Source organism: Bufo gargarizans, chromosome 1 (assembly GCF_014858855.1).
Source record: "Bufo gargarizans isolate SCDJY-AF-19 chromosome 1, ASM1485885v1, whole genome shotgun sequence".
Classification (NCBI taxonomy): domain Eukaryota; kingdom Metazoa; phylum Chordata; class Amphibia; order Anura; family Bufonidae; genus Bufo; species Bufo gargarizans.
The window spans coordinates 189,409,616-189,430,169 of record NC_058080.1 but is presented as its reverse complement, the minus strand read 5'-3'; the positions used below and the strand labels follow the sequence as shown (position 1 = coordinate 189,430,169).

Sequence of the window (20,554 nt, the reverse complement as noted above, 5' to 3'; positions counted from 1 at the left end):
AGCTAGTGGTGACAATAGTTCAAAAACAGGAAATGTTATCCAAATGTGCATGCGGAACAGATGATGAGGATGGTGGTCACTGGAGTGGAAACTTCCATTCAGCCTGTTTTTTCCTTATTTGTTCACTTCTATATCAGTTTTACTTCCTGGACAACAATTTCCTAAAGTGCTAATTAACATGCATTTCATTTATTTGCATTTGCCTCGTCAACAATCCTCCAGTCTTGGCTTACTACTCGCGGTTGCTACCTCAAGGTCCTACAAATCATATTCATGTTTTCATTACATAAGTTCCATAAATCATAGTCTTGGCTTACATTACCTGAAATAGGAACATACGCTGATAGATTTACTGGTTTCCAAGTGTATGTATGTTCTGAGATGGGTCATCCAGGGCGAGAGCGGCTCTTATTCTCTCCTGTGGGTAAGCCAGAAAATTGGAGGATGCTTTTCGTATTCTGGAGGTAACGTTCTGTAGAAGTATTTAGGTCAATGGGTCATTAGAAACCACGGACTGCAACACAGATGTGGTTTCTTTTCCACTGATCCGTAGAATAGAAAATTGATATATATATATTTATTATTTTTTTGTGGATTCGAGAACCACGTGTATTTATACATAACGGCCTTTGTTTTAAAACAGGTTATGCCATAAATGTCTACTAGGTGCAGGTCCCACCCCTGTCTCGCTCCTCCAGGCATGAAGGGGTAGAAGCGGTTGCAGAGCTCTCTCCATTCCCTTCAGTAGGACTTTGGATAATAGCTGCATGTACTTACTTGGCTGTTTCCAGAGCATCATAGCCACTTGTCCATTCTCAGCACCTCTGATGTATGCTGTAAATGTCCAGATGGGCAAACCCCATTAGGACTTGGGTTACACACACACTTTGTTTCGTTCTCAGCCGTTGCAGGACAACTTGCATGCTCTTTATTTATTCTCCTGATTATTAGCTTGTGTAATGACTGCTGGTCCCTGTATAAATCCAGCTTTTCTAAATGTGCAGTGTAACTTGTTTTCTAGGCAAAGTCATCATTTTCTAGTTTTGCTTTCAGATGTTAGTTGTTGTTTTATTTTTTATTTTTTTATTATAAGTAAAAACTAAACCAGACAGGCAAGATCAGTACTGCAGTCCTGAATATGTTACATCCAAAAATAGAAGCGTCGTAAGAATGCGAGATATTCTTCAGTTACAAAGAGTAATTTATGTGGAGTTTTGTGCAATCTGACAAAAACAAAGGCACTTTTGTACTATGATTAGCATGGGTGCTGATGTCAGTTTGCTTGTCTGGCATCACGCTTTATGCTACTACTAAACTCTTCTTTGTACTAGCAGCCAGAAGACCTTTGTATATGCCCTATTAAAGTGCACAGTTAGTAATTTGCTTCCCCCCCCCCCCCATCATTCTCGTCTAATCTGTGTCAGTCCCAATGAGTGACTCATTTATCAAAAGGAACCAACATAAAGAGTAGCAGGTGCTTATATACTAAAGTTAGCGGTTTAGTTATGTACAGCGCAAAGCAATTAGACATCAGAGGGAAGCACAACTCTGGAAAGAGTCATTTTGATGAGTAATCCAAACAATTCAGACTTTTTCCCCTCCCCACTGAAAATAAATAAATAGAGGATGTAGTGAAAAGGATGACTATTTGTAACGAGGTGACGTTTGGCCTCTGACACCAATTCAGAACCTCTCTCTCGTAAAGTTTGAGTTTCGTGTCACCAAATGAATATACAGTATTAAAATGTCCAACTGGAATTCACTTTCTGAAGCATTCATGTTTTTGTGCTGTGTGTTGGGAAGTATTCATTGTAATACCTCTCCCTCAAATGTAAAATTCCCTCTGGCAAAAGTGAGCTGTGTTCTCACCTTGCAGCTGCAATGTGACCTAAAACCCGTCTCTGTGTGGTTTTATGTGTTGCACTGTGGCTGCAGCGTATAAGCTCAGCTTAAAGGGAACCTGTCATCAACGTTATGCTGACCTCACTAAGGGCAGAATAAAATAGTGACAAATGCTGATTTCAGTGGTGTGTCACTCATGAGCTAAAAGAAAATGGTTGCTGAGAACCAGCATCATAATCATTGCAGCCTGGGCCTAGAAAAGAGTCAAATCTACCTGAGAAGAGTCCTGGCTATTCATAATCTCCTGCTCTCCCGCCCATCTGCTGATGATTGGCAGTTCTCTCCTAGAGAGAAAACTAGGTAGAAGCCTGTCAGTCATCAGCAAGGATAGCAGGAATTCATGAATAACCAGGACTCTTCTCAGGTGGCCATAACTCTTTTCCAGGCTTAGTCTGCAATGATTGTGATGTTGGTTCTTGGCAACCACTTTTACCTTTTTATATATGACAGACCGCTGAAATCAACTAACCTTTCTCTACTTTATTCTGCTGTTAGTATGGGCGGCATAAAGTTGATGACAGGTTCCCTTTTAAAATATGTTCCACAAATGATTTTTTTAGCTCCTAAGCCACAGATGCTCCTCAGATTGCCAGTCACAGATGCTTCCTAGTACCAAGTCCACACCAAGGTTGCCAGCCGTCTTCAAATTCCTATACAGGTCATCAATTTTTTTTTCCCGGTGTCCTCCAATAACTTGGAGTTTGTACAGGTTATGATGGTAATAGTCATCATTTGTGAGATTACAGTGGGTGCTCCTGATGTGTTCATATTGGTATGATCACCTATAGCAGGGATCAGCAGCCTTCAGCACTCCAGCTGCTGTGAAACTACAATTCCCAACATACAGACTTACTGCTTTTGTAAATATCATAGAAGTGAAACTGAGGATTCTGGGAGTTGTAGTTTGAGAACAGTTGGAGTGCCAGAGGTTGCTGATCCCTGACCTATAGGCTTATATAATGTTTGATTTGTTGAAGGGGTTTTCCAGGCTACAGATATTGATGATCTGTCCTCAGGATAGGTCATACATAACAGATCGGTGAGGGTCCCACACTACACTGTCCCCGTAAAGCTATTTAAGGCCGCCGTGCCGCAGGGACACTACACTGTGTAGTTTCCAGTGCTGGCATACCAAAGCTTAGCTCCTATGGGAGCTGAGCTGCAGTACCCTAGCATGGCCACTACACGGTGTATAAAGCTGTCTGCCTCCAGCTCCATACACAGCATAGTTTGCTGCACTGACAGCTAATCGTGGTCGTGGGGGTGCCAGGTGTTGTACCTCCACAGATCGGGTATTGATGATCTATTCGGACAGATCAATATGTATAGCCCAGACATTACATAGGCCGTCCAGAAAAAAAATCTGTTAGCAACTCTGGCCAGCGCTTCTTTACTGGGGTTGCCCTATGGCTTATGTGGCATTTGTGTTTCTCTTCACTGATATCCTCATGATGGCTGTAGAACAGTTGGGGTCTAACGTCTAGTATGTTACAATTTATCCTGATTTAGCATTTGTATGTTTTTAACTTGACAGGTAAGTTCAGGAAATCTGGGAGTATTGGCTTACGTCTGAAGTAGCAATGATGGGTGCAAAATATTTTTCTAGTCTTTGACCTATGGGAAAAATATTTTATTTGCATCTTTAGCAATGTGTCCTGGTTGAGGATGTGTATAGGTGATTTACAACTGTCTTCATTCTCTTGTAGGCATGGAAGCGGAGGTGGTTTGTCCTTCGCAGTGGACGTTTGACAGGCGATCCCGATGTGCTAGAATACTACAAGAATGACCATGCTAAGAAGCCTATTCGTATTATTGACTTGAACCTTTGTGAGCAAGTTGATGCTGGACTGGTTTTCCCCAAAAAAGAATTTGAACATAGTTATATTTTTGATATCAAAACAATCGACCGAATATTTTATTTAGTGGCCGAAAGTGAAGAGGAAATGAATCGGTGGGTTCGAAGCATATGTGATATCTGTGGATTTAATCCCACTGAAGAAGGTAAGGATAATGATTATGAATTGAAGCCATTTCTTGATCATCTCTAGGAATGCACACTTTGGAAGGGGAGAACTAGTATAGATGGTGTCTCTTGCCATGTGCCTTTCTGCCTATTGTGCTAATAACATAGAAACATAGAATGTGTCGGCAGATAAGAACCATTTGGCCCATCTAGTCTGCCCAATCTACTACCCCCTTAGATGACCCGATTGGAAGTGAGGCGGCTTTGCTGCCACTTTTGCCAATGAAATGGCAAACAGGTATGACGAGATAGATCTGATCAGTGCTCATTTTAAAGGGGTTGTCTAGGATAGGCCATCACGATCTGATCAGCAGGGGTCCCTCTGATCAACTGTCCTGCAGCTGGAACTACACAGCTCCAACCACTGCACTCCATTCGGCAGCACATCCCCTGTTGACATGTGGCAAACAAACAAGTTTTATGCGCACGTAAGTTTCAATCTGTCACGAAATGAGTGTTTGTCAGCTGATCGTTGGCCACCTTTTTTTGGAGCAGGTTAGACCAGGACTTCTCCTAGATTTTTATTTTTTGATGTTGTAGCGCTACAAAATTGATTTTTAGCTATCAGTCTTCAGCTGCAGCCTGTAGTAGACTGAGTTGTATGCAATTTTGTTACTGCAATCGTCACTTGATTTCTCGAGTTAAAGGGGTTTTCTGGTATTTCCGTATTAATGGCCTATCCTCAGGAGCCCAACTCCCAGCACCATCAATCAGCTGTATAAAGAGGCTACGGCAGTCCATGAGGGCTTAGACCTCTTCCTAGGCTAGGTGACATCACTTTCATCCCTCACATGGCATAGGTATAGCTCAGTCCCATTCAAGTGAATGGGCCGAGCTGCGATACCAAACACCGTCGCTATCCAATAGACAGCAGTATTCTTGGTAAGCTGCGGCCTCCTCAAACAGTTGATGGGAGAGGGTCTTATATTGATAACCTATCCTTTTTGAGGAAGGTGCGGCGCTCACTGGATCTCTGGTGAGTGCCACGGCCATGGCCTTGCAGCTTATCAAGCATAGCTCTGTCCATTGGATATTGGCTGTGCTTGGAATTGCAGCTCAGCCCCAATCACTTGAATGGGACTGAGCTGCATATTGGCTATGTGACTACTGAATGTGAGGTCACAAACCTAGGAAGAGGCCACAGCGCTCACTGGAGACTGTCCTGTCAATCAAGCTGAGTTGGGCAAGGAAAATCTGGAAGAGAGCTACCCACTGGACAGTTCCCTCCGTGCCCAGATCTTTTTCAAACTTTGAGGCAGATTTATGAAATTGTGTGAAACAGAAACTTTGTTGCCCTACAGAAACTTTGTTGCCCTAACAGGTTACCACATTACAAAGAACAATGGAGGAGATTTATCAAATCTAGTGCAAAACAAAATAGTCTTTGTTGTCCATAACAACCAATCACAGGGCAGCTTTCATTTTTCAAGAACAAACTATAAAATGAGTGGATAAGTGACTGGGTGCCAATGGTCCCACCAATAATAATAATTCTATCCATGAATGCCTTCATTGGTAATAGTTCTCCTTGCAGTAATAATGCTCCCTGAGAGTAGACCTTTTAGTAGTAGTGCCCTCCATATAATTCTCCCTCTCCTTGCTGCAAAAGATGGAATCGAGACAGGCCCACAGACTTTCTGTTGAGCCCATCTCCTGCAGCAAGGAGAGACCTTGCACTATGTGAGCGCCTCTTTTGCCTTCGTTCAAGTGATTGGTGAGGATCTCAGCACTCAGACCCCCACCGATCAAAACTTTTTTTAATGTCACTGTGACGCATCAAAAGTTACACACCATTTGTGCAGGCAGTAAATCCATTTAAGCACAGCCTGAGGAGATCCTTGAGGCCTAGTAGTCTGGGTTTTAGAATCCTTGTAATCCGATTTTAATTTATATTTTCTTTTTCTGGTAAAGCAAACGGAATAAGGCCTCATGCACACGAAAGTAAATAATGGCCTTGTGACGGCCGTCTAAGGCCATTTGTAGCACCAATAAAAGTCTATGGGGCCAGTGAATAGCGTCCGTCCAAAAATAGTACGTCCTATTTTTGGCCGTTTTCACGGTCAGGAGCGCACATTGAAATCAATGGGACCGTTTTTAACAGCCGATTTGACAGGAGTGCACCCGTCTAACGGCCGTTAAAAACGGGTACACCTTACCCAGGCCATTTAGCTGTTGAAAAAATAACTCAACTCATCTCATCCACTTGCTTGCAGAGTGGCAGTCTCTTCTCTCTTTATTGAGCAGGACCTGCCGAAGGACCTGCGATACTGCGTGGAGACGTAACCACGTAGGAGCGCGCAGTGACATCATCGCGCACCTTTGGCAGGTCCCGTTCTGTGAAGAGAGAAAAGACTGCTGCAGCGCGAGCAAGTGAATAAGGTGAGGTTTTTGTTTTTGGCTGTGGGACACTATGGGGGCATTATTTAAGATGGGGCTGTAAAAAAATAAATAAAAAATTCACACACTATGGGGGACGTTTATTTTACCAAGGGGCCTACATGGGGGGGACATTATTAAAGGGAACCTGTCACCGGGATTTTGGGTATAGAGCTGAGGACATGGGTTGCTAGATGGCCGCTAGCACATCCTCAATACCCAGTCCCCATAGCTCTGTGTGCTTTTATTGTGTAAAAAAAAACTATTTGATACATATGCAAATTAACATAAACGAGTCATATCTTACTTGTGTGACCAGAGAAGAGTCATATTTTCAAGCTCTGACTCATCTCAGGTTAATTTGCATATGTATCAAATTGATTTTTATACACCATAAAAGCTCACAGAGCTATGGGGACTGGGTTTTGCTGGGGGAAGTAAAAAAAAAAAAAATTATATATTTATATATTTATTTATTTATTTATTTTTTTTCTTCTTTCACGTGTGCGTGTAGCCTAATGGAGGCATTAAGTAGATGTCCGCAAAATTCTCTGCTTCATACACATGGTTAACACAGAAAAAAAACAACAACATTTGTGCAGTCTTTATTCTTTGTCACCGCCATTTTTTGACATGTGTGAAGCAAATGGTTAGTGCTGGCAGGATACAATTATCACCATGAAAGCAACAATCTCGCCTTTGTCATATATGCATTTAAAGGGCCAGCACACTGCTAATATGTACTTGAAAAGACTGTGTATAACTAGGGTATTCTCTCCACTGCACCATCCGTGCCAGCCACTGACTTGTTTTAGGAATCTGTACCAGTCTCTCTGGACAGTCACTTGTTTGTATGTGCAATAGACGGTATAAAAAGCTGCCTCTAGGCGGACTCTGTGGTCCTTTTGTCTTTCGTACATTATTTTTGCGTAGGAAAGCTTCAGCAGTGCACCGCTACTAAAGACCTGAAATGTCAATTATATAGAAGTAAGGGGGAGTTCACATCACTGATCCGTCAGAAGAACGGAAATAAAAAACAGGATCCTGGATCCACTGTCGGAGATGTGCTGTTTTTTTTTTTTTTTCTTTTTTTAAGTCGGTGGTGGTGGTGGTGGGGGTGGCGGGGGGGGGGGGGGGGAAGAGTACGGAAATGGCTCAAACTGATGCCAAATGTGCATAACAACCTTCACAGACCAACTGAGAGTGACAAGTCATTCAGAAAATGTCGATATGAAATCTCTGTGTATGGCAAGCCGTAGGCCTAGTTTGCCCAGGGCAGATTTAGTCTAGTTCTCACATGCCTATAATCCAGGGCTGGGGCCATAAAAAGAGGCAGAGTCCACTCCTGATCTGGTTTGGAAAAAGCATACATAACAGAGCTCTCCATATCTGCAGTGTGGAGAAGAAGGCCTTGATAAATGTGTCATTACAAAGGTAAAGGTAAGCTCTGGATGTGTACAGTTGTAAGGCAAACATCCTTTCTATTGTGGAGAAATGAAAGGCTGCATTCCTGGACCTTTCTCGCTGGCAAAAGCTCCAGCAGCATCCTATTATAACACGCCGCTGTCTAGCTGCTTGTCAGAACATGCTGTCTATGGGAACTTGCTGTTCATAGTTATTTTTTGTTTGCTTCTGTAGATGTGAAACCTCCCAATGTTCCTGCGCAAGCCCCCATCGAGATTCCTATGACTGCAGGTTTAGAAGTCAACACTCACTCACACCATGGTCAACTCCCCCAGCCCTACCAACTTCTCAACGTACCACCCTTAGAATCTGCGAACAGCCACGAGGACCCTCCAGACTATTTACTGCTAATCAACTGCCAAAGCAAGAAACCAGAGCCATCAAGGTAAATGTTTCTCTCTTAAGGATCAGCAGGACAACTGGGATGAGCCATGCATCTCCAATAGGCTTCCATTTCAAGAACATGGCCCCAAGATGAATGGAAAGCAAGCTGTGCATGTGCTGCCATCCCTCCATGGGACTTCAGCTATTTTCAGAATTCCTGTAGCAGTGAATGGAGAGGATGCGTGCGGGGCCCTAGTCTTGTGAGGACCTGCACCTATCAAACATTTATGGCATAACCTATATATATGCCATAAATATTGAGATGGGAAAACCCTTTTCATTCATACAGATAGATATCGAAGTAGACATTTCTAAAGGTGACAGAGGGGTTCAAATATCTGAAGTAACCTACATTTTTAGGCTGTGCTTGTATTTACGTTGGAGGCTACATCCATCACAGATTCCATCAAAAATGCTGGCCAAAATAGCGCAGCATGGAGCACTATTTTGTCCGGTAAAATGATAAACCCCAATATAATCAATGTGGTCCACTGGTCGCTGTTCCTTTTGTGATGAATCCGGCACGTGTGACTGAGCAGAACAAAGAAATGAACAGTGCAGTTGTGAGCCTAGCATTGTAATGCTGACCTGGCCACAGTTTGGCGATTAGGAAGCAATTTTTGGTTTGTTGATGACCAAAAGATTTGACATTTCTTCTGTTGGTCCATGAAGTCGGAGTTGCTAGAGGTTATAGGTGATAGATATGATGCATGGGAAATGTTCACAGCTGTTCCGTACTCATTAGATGTTGACAGATCCCATCAGATTGTCAGAACCCACAGCAGGGACTCAATTCAAGTAAGTATGGGGTGTAATGTGGGTGTATTTTAGTGTCCATATTATGGTGGAAAGTCCTGCCTTGACTGTTGGTCTCATGAGTCAAACTTGCAGCATCCTAGGACTATTACAGACACTAATATATGCACACATTAAAGACATCAGACATTCACCTAAAGCTGGCCATGCACTTAAGAAAAATATTTGCTGAGCCTGCTAATTTCGGTTGCACCAAACGACCATCTAATGTGTATGGAAGCCTCCTGACTCCCTAACCACAGATGTCAAGGGATATAAATCCATGTCCAACAAGCCTACCTTTATCATTGCATATCGTGTCAGCATTTTTCCAGCATATTTGTAAGATGGACTCCTGGTGCACTCCATATGTTAGTGTACTACATGGACAGTTATACATCTGAATGGCCACCATTTAATACTGCATGGCTCGTTGATGGTAGTGTTCTCCATTATGGGTTGCTAGAAGACAGCAAGTTTTATTCTAGGAATGGGATAGTTGTAAGGGTTCTCCGTGAGGGCATCATGTTTTTTTTTGTTTTGTTTTTTCATTTGTGGGATTCCACCGTGGAACTCCCCCAATCGCGAGACCAGAGACCTTGCACACCTTGTGGCTTCACAAAATGAATGGAGCAGCAGGTTGGACATGTTCACTGCTGCTCCGTTTATCTCTGAGAGTTCTGGAGACAGCGGAGTACACCTGTTTCCAGAACTCCCATCCAGATGAATGGAGCAGCAGTGCACATGTCTGGGCTGTCGCATCCCCTAGGGGTGCGGTGTCTTCCCTTCTCATGATTAGTGGGGGTCCAGTTAGGATCTCATGGATCTAATAGTTAGCCTCTATGCTATGGATCGGGGATAACTTGTCACAACTGGAATACCATTTACCTAAATGTGGACCACTATATTAGCACCTCATTAAAGGACACAATTATTCACTGAAATCTTTGTGAAAGTTAATACATTATAAACCACTGAAATTCTGGAGACATTGAGAGCTTGATTGTCCTCCCCTTTACACGGGCTTAGGATCAGGGAACAAATGTTTGCAGGAGTGCTTGTTCCCAATAATTGCCCCACTTTAAAGGGATTCTGTCACCAGGTTTCACCCCTGTCAGCTAAACATATGCTGATGTTCAGGGCCTCATCAGGATTCCTAATGTGGGCTTCTAAATGTGATCCGTAGCCTTATTTTGCTAAAAAACAGGTTTTACTAACCTGTCACTCGAAGAAATAAGGTGCCCAAGGGGATGTCAAGGGATGCAAGCCTTTCCAGACTTCTGCACCGCCTCCTAATCCTCTGTGCCGCCTCTCGCTCTCCCTCCCCCTCCTCCTGTTGTAAGATCTTGCATGTGCGCACAGGGCTCTGAGAGGCTGGCTCCAGGGTGCAGGTCATACCTGGGTTGAGCGAAGTGCCGGCGCATGCGCACTTCGCTTTAAGAAGCCAAATCGAGAAGTCCGCACGGGCGCATCAGGCAGAGCCCTGTGCGCACGCGCAAGATCTTACAGCAGGAGGAGGGGGGGAGGGAGGGAGAGCGAGAGGCGGCACAGAGGATTAGGAGGCGGTGCAGAAGTCTGGAAAGGTGGCGCTGGGCACGAACGGCGGTGGGTGCGGACGGCACCTTGCATCCCTTGACATCCCCTTGGGCACCTTATTTCTTTGAGTGACAGGTTAGTAAAACCTGTTTTTTAGCAAAATAAGGCTACGGATCACATTTAGAAGCCCACATTAGGAATCCTGATGAGGCCCTGAATATCAGCATATGTTTAGCTGACAGGGGTGAAACCTGGTGACAGAATCCCTTTAAGGTTCTGTCGATCGTGGCACATAAAATAATTGCTGGCTGTACATTGTCCTGTGTAAATAGGGATGTGCTGCCAGCAAACAATAAATCTGTGCAGGATCAAATGATCACAGTAACGATTGTTTTTTCCAGTACAGAAGTGCAGCTATCTCCTCGGCTCAGGAAACAGGCAATTATTGGGAATGTGTGGTTGGTTCCTGATACTTGCCTGTGCAGTGGCCCTGGTATAAAAGGGCCTTTAGCGTATTCTTCCATTGCTGGTACAGTTACCTCATGGTGTCCATACACTTGCAATAGCTTTTTTTTTACCAGATGCTGGACTATCAGCCAGTCATACCAAAATGGTGGGATCGGCTGACCGTATTATAATGTGATTCATGGCTTTAGTTACAGATAAGAGGGCCACAGCAATACATATCTTATACAAGAAGAAATTTATGGTGTTCTTTTCATTCCTATGCCATTTTGTTAATAAATCAGACGTGGGTCGTCATCTCTTGCATCAGAGGAGGATTATCTACTTCTTGAAGATTTTGAAAGCAAAAAGATGTCACGGCAGTGAGTGTGTGGTTCATGTAATGCCAAATGCACTTTGCATGGTATTGTGATTGACTCGCACAAATATTTTGGATTGAAAATGTAACCCTGGACTTTGCAGACATGACATGTCTTGCTGTGGATGTGTGTGGTTTTCAGAAATCCGGTTATTGAAATGCATCACCCTTTACGTTTATTACTCACTGTTGCTTCATTGGTCTTTAAGGGCATGCAATATATAGGGCTATGTTTTATGTTTATTATGTTGGATGTTTTTGATCATTTACATTGGGCATCTAACAATATAATGACATCTAAAGCCACTGGCCTTAAAATATTTAACCTGATAATTTAACCTCTCACAAGAAAATACTAAGAAATAACTTAAATATATAAGAATGGTGCTTATACACTAATTGACAAAAAAATAATGCACCAGTGACTGCAATGGATCCATGAACCGCCTTTTGTATCATTTGCGGAACTGACACACAGATGCATTATGGAAAGATAGAACATTTCCTATACTTGCAGTTCACAGGACTCAATGCATAAGTCATCTGTATTTTGCAGACTGTAAAAGACATGGCTGTGTCAGTGTATCCTAACTTGTATTGTATTCATTGGTGGTCTTCGTATAAGTGTGTATACAGCGAGAGCTGTCACTACTGCCAATGGAATCCTAAGCTGAGAATGAGGAAGAATACACAAAATACAAGTTCTATCAGTGTGTTCTGTGACACGCTGCTGGAAGGTCAGATTCAGCCTGCATATTCAGTGTGAAATGTTCCCTTTAAGGGCATTTATACACCATTAGAAATATTTGTTATTAAAAGAAAAATAACCTTTTTTCCTCTATTGTATATGGTTTTCCGGCTCCTTTGAGCGGCGGTAATGTAAACAATGGAATATCTTCATAATGGTCACCATAACCAAGACCAGGGATGCACATATGTAACCCTAAAGTATTAATATTTTGATACAACGTAGCATAAAAGGTTATATAGAATAGATGTCATGGACACTAGGTTACCGCTATGTCTAGTAAACACTAGGAAGACCTTGATCCTGTATTCCAGACATTATTAATCTATTTACCATTGTGGACACCAGATTTTAACTAGTGAAGCTGCCCGTACACAAGGCGGTTCACAGCGGCATAGACATACGTTTCGCCTCTATTGGCTAGGCCGCTCCTGTAATTTCCAGGTGTGACCCGGCAGTTAGCAGTGATCCGTGTGCGTAGTCCACTGCTGGACCATATCGTGTACAGGCAGCTGAAATCTGCTTGTACTAACATGTTTGTCTAATTACCTAAAATATATAGCATCATATTAATAATCCTCATACGTATTTTTTTCTTCTGTGCTGTCTCCTTACTGAATTAGATTAAAAAAATCTATTTTATATTAATGAAGCCAGTGATATGCCAGATATTTCTGTGTCTGGGGCAGATTGTGCTCTGACCCACTTTAAAGAGGATCTATCGTTAAATAGAAAACAGTATCCAAAAGGAGACCTTCTTCCGCCTGCCACATAGAAGTTGGTTTTTGTTTCAGGTATAAATTGCCAGCTGTATTTAAAATGCCAGTGTGAATTGCGTCTAATTAGTGCTCGTTCTGTCTTATTTTATATTTTTTCGTTATTGAAGTAAAGCCATGGCCTAATAGCACTTTGTTCCAGCAATAGATGTGTTTTTTTTATCCTCTGAAAATCCAGTTTATTTGGTATGCAAATGAGCCAGTAAGGTGCCCAGAGGGGCGTCACTCTTGCAAGAAGGAGCCCAGACACGCCCGCTGCTAGTGCCAAAGCCCACCCTCATGCTGGAAGCAGGGAAAAGGGGGGCAGAGTTATGGCTTGGGTGTGATGTAGGAGGGGTGGGTGGACACATTGTGCCTGGGCTCCTTCCTGCAGGAGTGACGTCCCTCTGGGCACCTTACTGGCTCATTTGCATACCACATAAACTGGATTTTCAGAGGATAAAAAAACATTGACCCGTCATGGCCAAGTTAAAGATAATACTACCAGATCCATTCATAACGGATGCAGACGTTTGTATTATCGGTAACGGAAGCATTTTTGCAGAACCCTGCCGGATCCAGCAAAACCACTAGTATAAAACTAGCCTAAGTGCTATTAGGCCATGGCTTTACTTCAGTAGCGATTATCCTGGTGACAGATTTCCTTTAAATGAATGACAAGGCACTTTTTAAGTGCCATTGTGGTGTGTTTTTTTTTTTTACTTAACATGCAGTGTTTGTGTATGTATGCTTTTTTTTTTTTTTATGGCTTTTTTTTTCTACAGTCTTTTTTGACATTTTATTTTTGCTGGCATTTTTAAAAATTACAAATTGTGTGATTCAACTTTAATCTTCAAACAACGTGATTTTTAAAGCGAAAAACTGCACTAAAACACATTGCAATTTCACACTATGGAAGCAAAATGCTCATAAAAATTCAATTGTTTGAGCATGTTGTGTTTTGGGGATGAAAAAAAAACACATAAACATAATACAGTGTGCATACAAAGCATTTTTATTTAAATATACATTTTATAGTAACCGCCTATGGTGCAAATCAAAAATGCCACTTTAAAAAATAAAAAATGCCGTCCCTATAAAACCAGGTTAAGCTCTCCTAAAGTAAGCTTTGTTCACAGGTCTGTTTTGCAAGCGAATATATACTTGTTGGAATCTGAAAATAAAACTGCAAGGAATTCATGTTTTCTGCCTATTTTCTCTGTTTGGATTTCTGGCAGTGAAATTGAGGGACATACAATCTATGATTAGGAAACTACTGTTCTCAAGTTCACTGATATTTTTCATTTGGTGACCCAGATATGGCAGTAGTTAGGACCCTGCAACTTTTCTCAACATACCGTAAGTGAAATGCGGAAAATGCACTGAACTGATTCTCAGAAATGTTCTGTGGATCTTAAGGAATAAAGCAGAAGGTTTCTTTTAATTGGACACAGCACATCAGAAATTGGGTTCATACGTACTAACTTGTAATGTCTCATCAGTTTTGGATTCAGGATAGTTATGGTGTTCTCCTATTCCGCTCAAAGGCTATGGACACCTTCTGGCAATTTTTTTTTAAAATGATTGTATTTTACCTATTTTGTTATCGTTTTTTATTATTTTCAATTTATCTTTTAAATTAAAAATGTTCAGCCTTTTCTGAGATAAGAGGATTAAAAATCATTCTGTTTGGAAGCTGTTAGTCTGTTTTATTTGAATCCCATCATCTGACGGCTCATGTATAGCTCTTAATCTCTGATCTCCTGACCTCATAAACACTTATTATAGCTCAGTTCTTATCAAATTGATAAGATTATGACTTTAAGAGGTCAGTAGACCAGATTCAAAGAAAAACAGTCTGACAGCTTGCAAACAGACTGATTTTTAACCCTTGCATCTCAGAAACTTTTGAACATTTTTAATAAAGTTTTAGACCAAAATGGGTAAAATACAATCATAAAAAGTGCCGCCGAAGGTGTCCATAGCCTTTAAAACACTTTTGGAGATGATTGTAAATAATTGACTTTATCTGTTCCCCATTTAGATGTCACCCAGAATCTGCAAAATCGGTACCATCTGAAACAGACTGCAATGACAACGTTGCTACTCATAAGAGCTCTTCAGCACACAAGCACACCTTGAATGGATATTTCCAGCAATCTAGTGTATATGACTCTCCATCCCGTGCTGGATCCTGCTCCGACTCTAGTAGTTTGTATAACCTGCCAAGAAGCTATTCCCAAGATGTATTACCAAAAGCAGTGTCTCCTTCTGGTACAGATGTGGATGGGGATCAGAGTGTTTTTAATATGTCCGGAGCATCCCTCTTGGAATCCCAGCTAAGGCATATGTCCGTAAGCTATGATATTCCTCCCAGCTCAGGAAGCACTTATCAGATACCCCGGACTGTACATGAAAACTCTTTAGGGCAGTCTACATCAAAGTTAGAGACTATTGCAGACGTCCCTCCACCAAGACCACCAAAGCCTTATTATTCTTCTGAACGCTCCCCAGCAGAGCACAGTTTAACCCGCACTGCCTCAGAGACTGACAGCAACTACTGTGTCCCTACAGGAGGAATGGGCACATCTCGTAGTAATACGGTTTCTAGTTTAGAATTACATAAATATAGGAAAGGTAAGATTTATGTGTTTTGTTTAAATGAAGAAATGTAACCTTTAGTCTGGAACACTGTAAGCTTTGTGTGTGGCTGTGCTTTGAAGCAACATTTATGGCTCAAAAATAGATAGAAGGGATACATTTATTTTCTTTCATAACCAGGTATGATACATTTATCCCCTGCGCGGGTGCAATGCGTGATGTGAACTCCTTGCGCCCGCACTGAATCTGGACCCATTCATTTTAATGGGGCTGTGTACATGAGCGTTTTTTTTTTGTTTTTTTTTCACGCATCTCTTGTGCGTTGTGTGAAAATCGCAGCGTGTTCTATATTCTGAAGTGAATGGGGCTGCTTGAAAATCACATTTGCAAGCAAGTGCAGGTGCAAAGTGTTTTTCACGGATGGTTGCTAAGAGATGTTTGTATACCTTCAGTTTTTTTATCACGCGTGTGAAAAACACATCAATGCACATTTCACCCACGCGATAAAAACTGAATGCAATCGCAGGCAAAACTGAATGAACTTGCTTGCGAAAACGCACATTTTTAACAGAAAGCATACGGACCTAATAGTTATCGCTCGTCTGCAAGGTGCCTTATGCTTTCTCTACAAATTCTGCATCTCAGATACACTAGATGTATGACCAGAAGCCACTCTCCACCAACAGCAATGACAGGCTGATGGCCTCTGTCACACTTTTCTAAGCGAGCAAACAATGTCCCGGGTTATAACAGACGATATATCTTTCAACATATCAAGTTTGGAAAAGTCCCCCTGTTCTTAAAAAGACAAACTTCATGCATTTATACTTGGCTCCGTTTGATCACCCATCAGTAATTTAATATTACCATGTTTCTATGAAAGTTTATGAAAATCACTGTCGCATGCTTGGTTTTTGTCCCGACGCGTGTGCCCTTGTGTCAGACTGCATTTCTTCTTCATAGCAACCAATAGGGGCATTATCTAAAGCATGTCAGTATGTCTCTAAAGCATGTCAGTATGTCTTGTGGGGGGATCTGGGATTTCACCCCCTATATTTTAGTATTTAAAAGGAGAAAAAAAAATAATAAAAAAAAATATATCTATATCTATCAGTGTAGAATGCCACCATATTGCCCAACATGGGAGTTCTTAGATCAGTTGCACCAAGTGTCATCCCCCCCCCCCCCCCCCCAAATGTCTTGGGTGAATGGTTGTCCCCTGCCCATCAGAGAGCCAACAGTGTGAATACCCTATTTTTAGATGCCATTTCCAATAGGGATCGACCGATTATCGGATTTACCGATATTATCGGCTGATATTCAGGATTTTGACCGCTATTGGTATCGGCATCTATTTTGCCGATATTCCGATAGCGTATGGGGAACACAGATCGTGCTGCTCTCAGCGCTCTCCGTGTTCCCTCAGCAGCACAGGGGAGAAGGAAGCAGTGTCTCCCTACACCCTGTGCTGCTGCTGCCGCCAATTAGAGGAGAGAGGACAAGAGAAGGGGATGGGCTGTGGCCACTGTGCCACCAATGAAGATAACACTCTCATTAATTCATATACAGGAGGCGGGAGCTGGCTGCAGGATCACATAGCCGGCTCCCGACCTCTATGAGCGGTAGCTGCAATCCGCGGTAGTTAACCCCTCAGGTGCCGCGGATCGCAGCTACCGCTCATAGAGGCCGGGAGCCGGCTATGTCATTCTGCAGCCAGCTCCCGCCTCCTGTATATGAATGAATGAGAGATTTATCTTCATTGGTGGCACAATGCGCCCCCCACCCCAGTATTAAAAACATTGGTGGCGCAGTGCACCCCCCCAGTATTAATCATTCGTGGCAGTGGCCACAGGATCCCCTCTCCCCTCCTCCTCCGATCGGAGCCCCATCAGTGTAATCCTGGGGCTACTGAAGCCCTGGATGCCATGGTAAGCTCCATGCTGCTGTGTGCACAAAGCACAGAGCAGCAGGGACAGTGTGAGCTCCTATTCACCCTGATAGATCTATATCAGGGTGAATAGGACAAGGGTTCTAGTCTCTAAGGGGTATAAAAAAAGTATAAAATGAAAGATTTACAAAAAATTTAAATAAACTACACATTAACAATAAACATTAATCTTCAGCAGATTTGTGTAGGAATTTATTTATTTTTTTCAAAAATGAAAATACCCAGAATATCGGTATAAATTATCGGCTATCGGCCTGAAAGTTCACAAATTATCGGTATCGGCCCTAAAAAAATTATATTGGTCGATCCCTAATTTCAAATACTATATCAATGGACTTTGCCAGTCAACCATCTACACCACTGAGGTAATAATTTTTCCCTATTTCTTCATATAAAACAATATAACCAATTTCGTATATCTGTATTTCTAGATATGAGCTCTCAGGAGTTGTATGATGTTCCACGTCCTTTCCCCAGCGATAGATCCAACTCACTTGAGGGCTTTCATTTTGTAAGTAGCTGCATTCTCCATAGTGGACACCACATGCTGTAAGTATGCTTTAAAGTGTCGTCATTCAATGTTTTACCTTATTCTTTTAGAAAAGCAGAAGCATCTTGACGATGGGAAGTTACTCCACAGAGGAATTAGATGAAAACTATGTTCCTATGAACCCCAATTCTCCTCCTCGGCAGCATTCCAACAGCTGCACAGAACCTATCCAAGAAACCAACTATGTCCCCATGACGCCAGGCACGTTTGATTTCTCCGCATTTGGGATGCAAGTTCCACCTCCAGCTCACATGGGGTTTAGATCCAGTCCGCAGACCCCACCGAGGAGGTCTGTACCCTCCACGGACTGTGAGCCTCCACCTGTGGATAGAAATCTGAAACCTCACAGAAAAGGTAGGTTGGGATTACAGCACGAACTGCTGCTTACTGCCGCCTCTAATGAGCAATATTACCAAATGTTGCTAAAAGTTTAACCTGCTTTCTTAAGAGCAACTAAAGACTGGTGCTGATGGTCTGGTGTGTAAAGGTGCTACTGGAATCTAATGCAGAAAGTCTAGAAACTAACAACATTTTTGTTGGTCATTTTCTAGTGTGATACAGTTGGGTCCACAGTAACCCCTCATTCTTGTAAAGTACTGTACCCTCATGGGAAGCTATGTGTTTGTGCTGATATACCTGACTGTTTAAAGGCATCCTTTTATTTTTTAGTTTCCTATATGTCATTTTAGCCATACGGGATTGGATCTGTTCCTCATAATATAATTAACCACATTCTAGTTCTACTATAGTCTATAAATGTCATAAAATAGTAAATGCACAAAATCATAGCTTATTGAAAATGGGATATCGACCGACCCCTTTTAAATTTACAGTCACCCATGCCTGGGTATAATGCTTTAAGTTGCATCAATAGAGCGGTCAAAAAGAGATCCCCAAAAACAATCATCCTTGTTTGGGTTTCCCTATAGTATCTCTCATTTTATGCAAAATCTTTTGGTTCTTGCAGTTTGACTTTGCTAAAAGTTTATGTAATGGTAACATGATCCAACAGTCTAGAGGAGCGGAGAGCGAGCCATTGTGTGCCTTCCTCTGTTTGACCCACTGACATGATAAATGAGGAACCTCAGGATGCTTCAGTTGACTTTATCACAGGATGAGATAACTGTAACCCATCTGTATATCCTACTAATTCTGTATCTTCCTTCATAAAACTCGTGTGTCTGTCTGCATTGCTCAAGAAAGTTGTTTGAAACACAAGCTGCTCCTTTCTAGAGGTAATCTGGTAACATGCTAACATATATCCCATGTGTATAGGCCATTTGCCTTATCCTAGCTAAACTGGTTAAGGCTTCATGCACACGACCATGTCCGTATTTTGATTTGTAAACCACGGACCCACAAATTATGGATACCTTCCATGTGCATTCCATATTTCTATCACTTCCATCAAGAGAAAATTACTATTCTGGCCCACAATCTGGACAAGAATAGGACATGTCTGCTATCCACAATTATCCGAATATCGCAGCTGTGAGGTGCCGTACATTTGTCTTCATTCAGAAATTTCATGGCGATGAGGCAAGGTCAGCGGGCTAGGCAGATTTTTAACTGCATTTGTTTTCTGACCCATAGAGTTGCATTGCAACACCGCACTGTAGCCTTTGCCATTAAAATCTGTTGCTACCATTTCCTGTTCCTATGTGGATGCTTTTTGTGTCAGTAACTGAATATAGCCATAGAAACTCTACTGATGCTTTGACAATAATTATTTATCCTTATTTTAAATAAAAGGGGTGAGATAAGTGATGAAAAGTTAAAGGGGTTGTCTGCTCTGTGTATATTGATGACCTATCCTCAGGAAAAGTCATCAATGGCAGATCAGTGGAGATCCAACACCCGGTTTCAATCACGGCCTTCTATTCACTGTTTACCTGTTCGCCGTCACAACCGCAGCAGTGATCAGATGTAATTACAACTCGGATGTGCCATTCACTTCAACGGGACAGCTCCTTCCTATTTAAGTGAATACTACAGAGCCGTACCCATAGAAGTGAAAGAGACGGCTTAGTTTTTGGACCCAGCCAATCTAATATTGCTAAGCTAAGGAAAGGTCGTCAATATAAATAAAGCGGACAACCCCTTTAGCTTGGAAAAACAACCACCTGTCAGATTCTGGCAGGTGTACAAGGAATGTATAATTAGGCCTTCATGCGTTCCTATACATAATCAGTCCCATTAGACGACTTCAGTGGAAATGTGAGATTGCACTCATTCCCTTCCTCCTCTCTAGATCTGTTTTATGCTCATTCTTAGGGCTCATGCACACGAACGTATGCCCTCCGAGACATACGGTCTGTGAGCGGGCCATATGTCCCGGAGCGGCATACATTGTGCGCACTGGAGTACAAAGCATCATAGGTTACTATGATACTGCGTGCATCGGGCTGCCCGCGGGGCTATTGTCCCCACACTCATATGATCATATGAGTGCAGGACAGTAGTCCGACAAGCAGCCTGATGTGCACAGCATCATAGTAACCTATGATGCTTTGTACTCCAGTGCGCACGATGTATGCCGCTCCGGGACATATGGCCCGCTCACAGACTATGTATGCCCTCCGAGACATAGTCGCGTGCATGAGCCCTTACTCAGATTCGTCTTTTGGATTGAAGCAGCTTGTGTTCTTC

General features: G+C 42.3%; 1 protein-coding gene across 5 annotated transcripts in view; it reads left to right on the top strand.

Annotated features, from left to right (window-relative positions):
- The window catches only part of GAB1 (GRB2 associated binding protein 1), a 97,630-nt gene that overhangs the window by 56,837 nt on the left and 20,239 nt on the right, over nucleotides 1-20,554 (top strand). For 3 of the 5 annotated variants that reach the window (XM_044300566.1, XM_044300542.1, XM_044300551.1), the window contains 6 exons: nucleotides 3,609-3,903; nucleotides 7,940-8,150; nucleotides 11,230-11,307; nucleotides 14,851-15,443; nucleotides 17,787-17,866; nucleotides 17,956-18,259. In XM_044300566.1, the coding sequence (XP_044156501.1) occupies nucleotides 3,609-3,903; nucleotides 7,940-8,150; nucleotides 11,230-11,307; nucleotides 14,851-15,443; nucleotides 17,787-17,866; nucleotides 17,956-18,259 (1,561 nt within the window). The remainder of the gene's footprint in view (nucleotides 1-3,608; nucleotides 3,904-7,939; nucleotides 8,151-11,229; nucleotides 11,308-14,850; nucleotides 15,444-17,786; nucleotides 17,867-17,955; nucleotides 18,260-20,554) is intronic. The other 2 variants (XM_044300572.1, XM_044300561.1) reach the window with 1 other exon arrangement.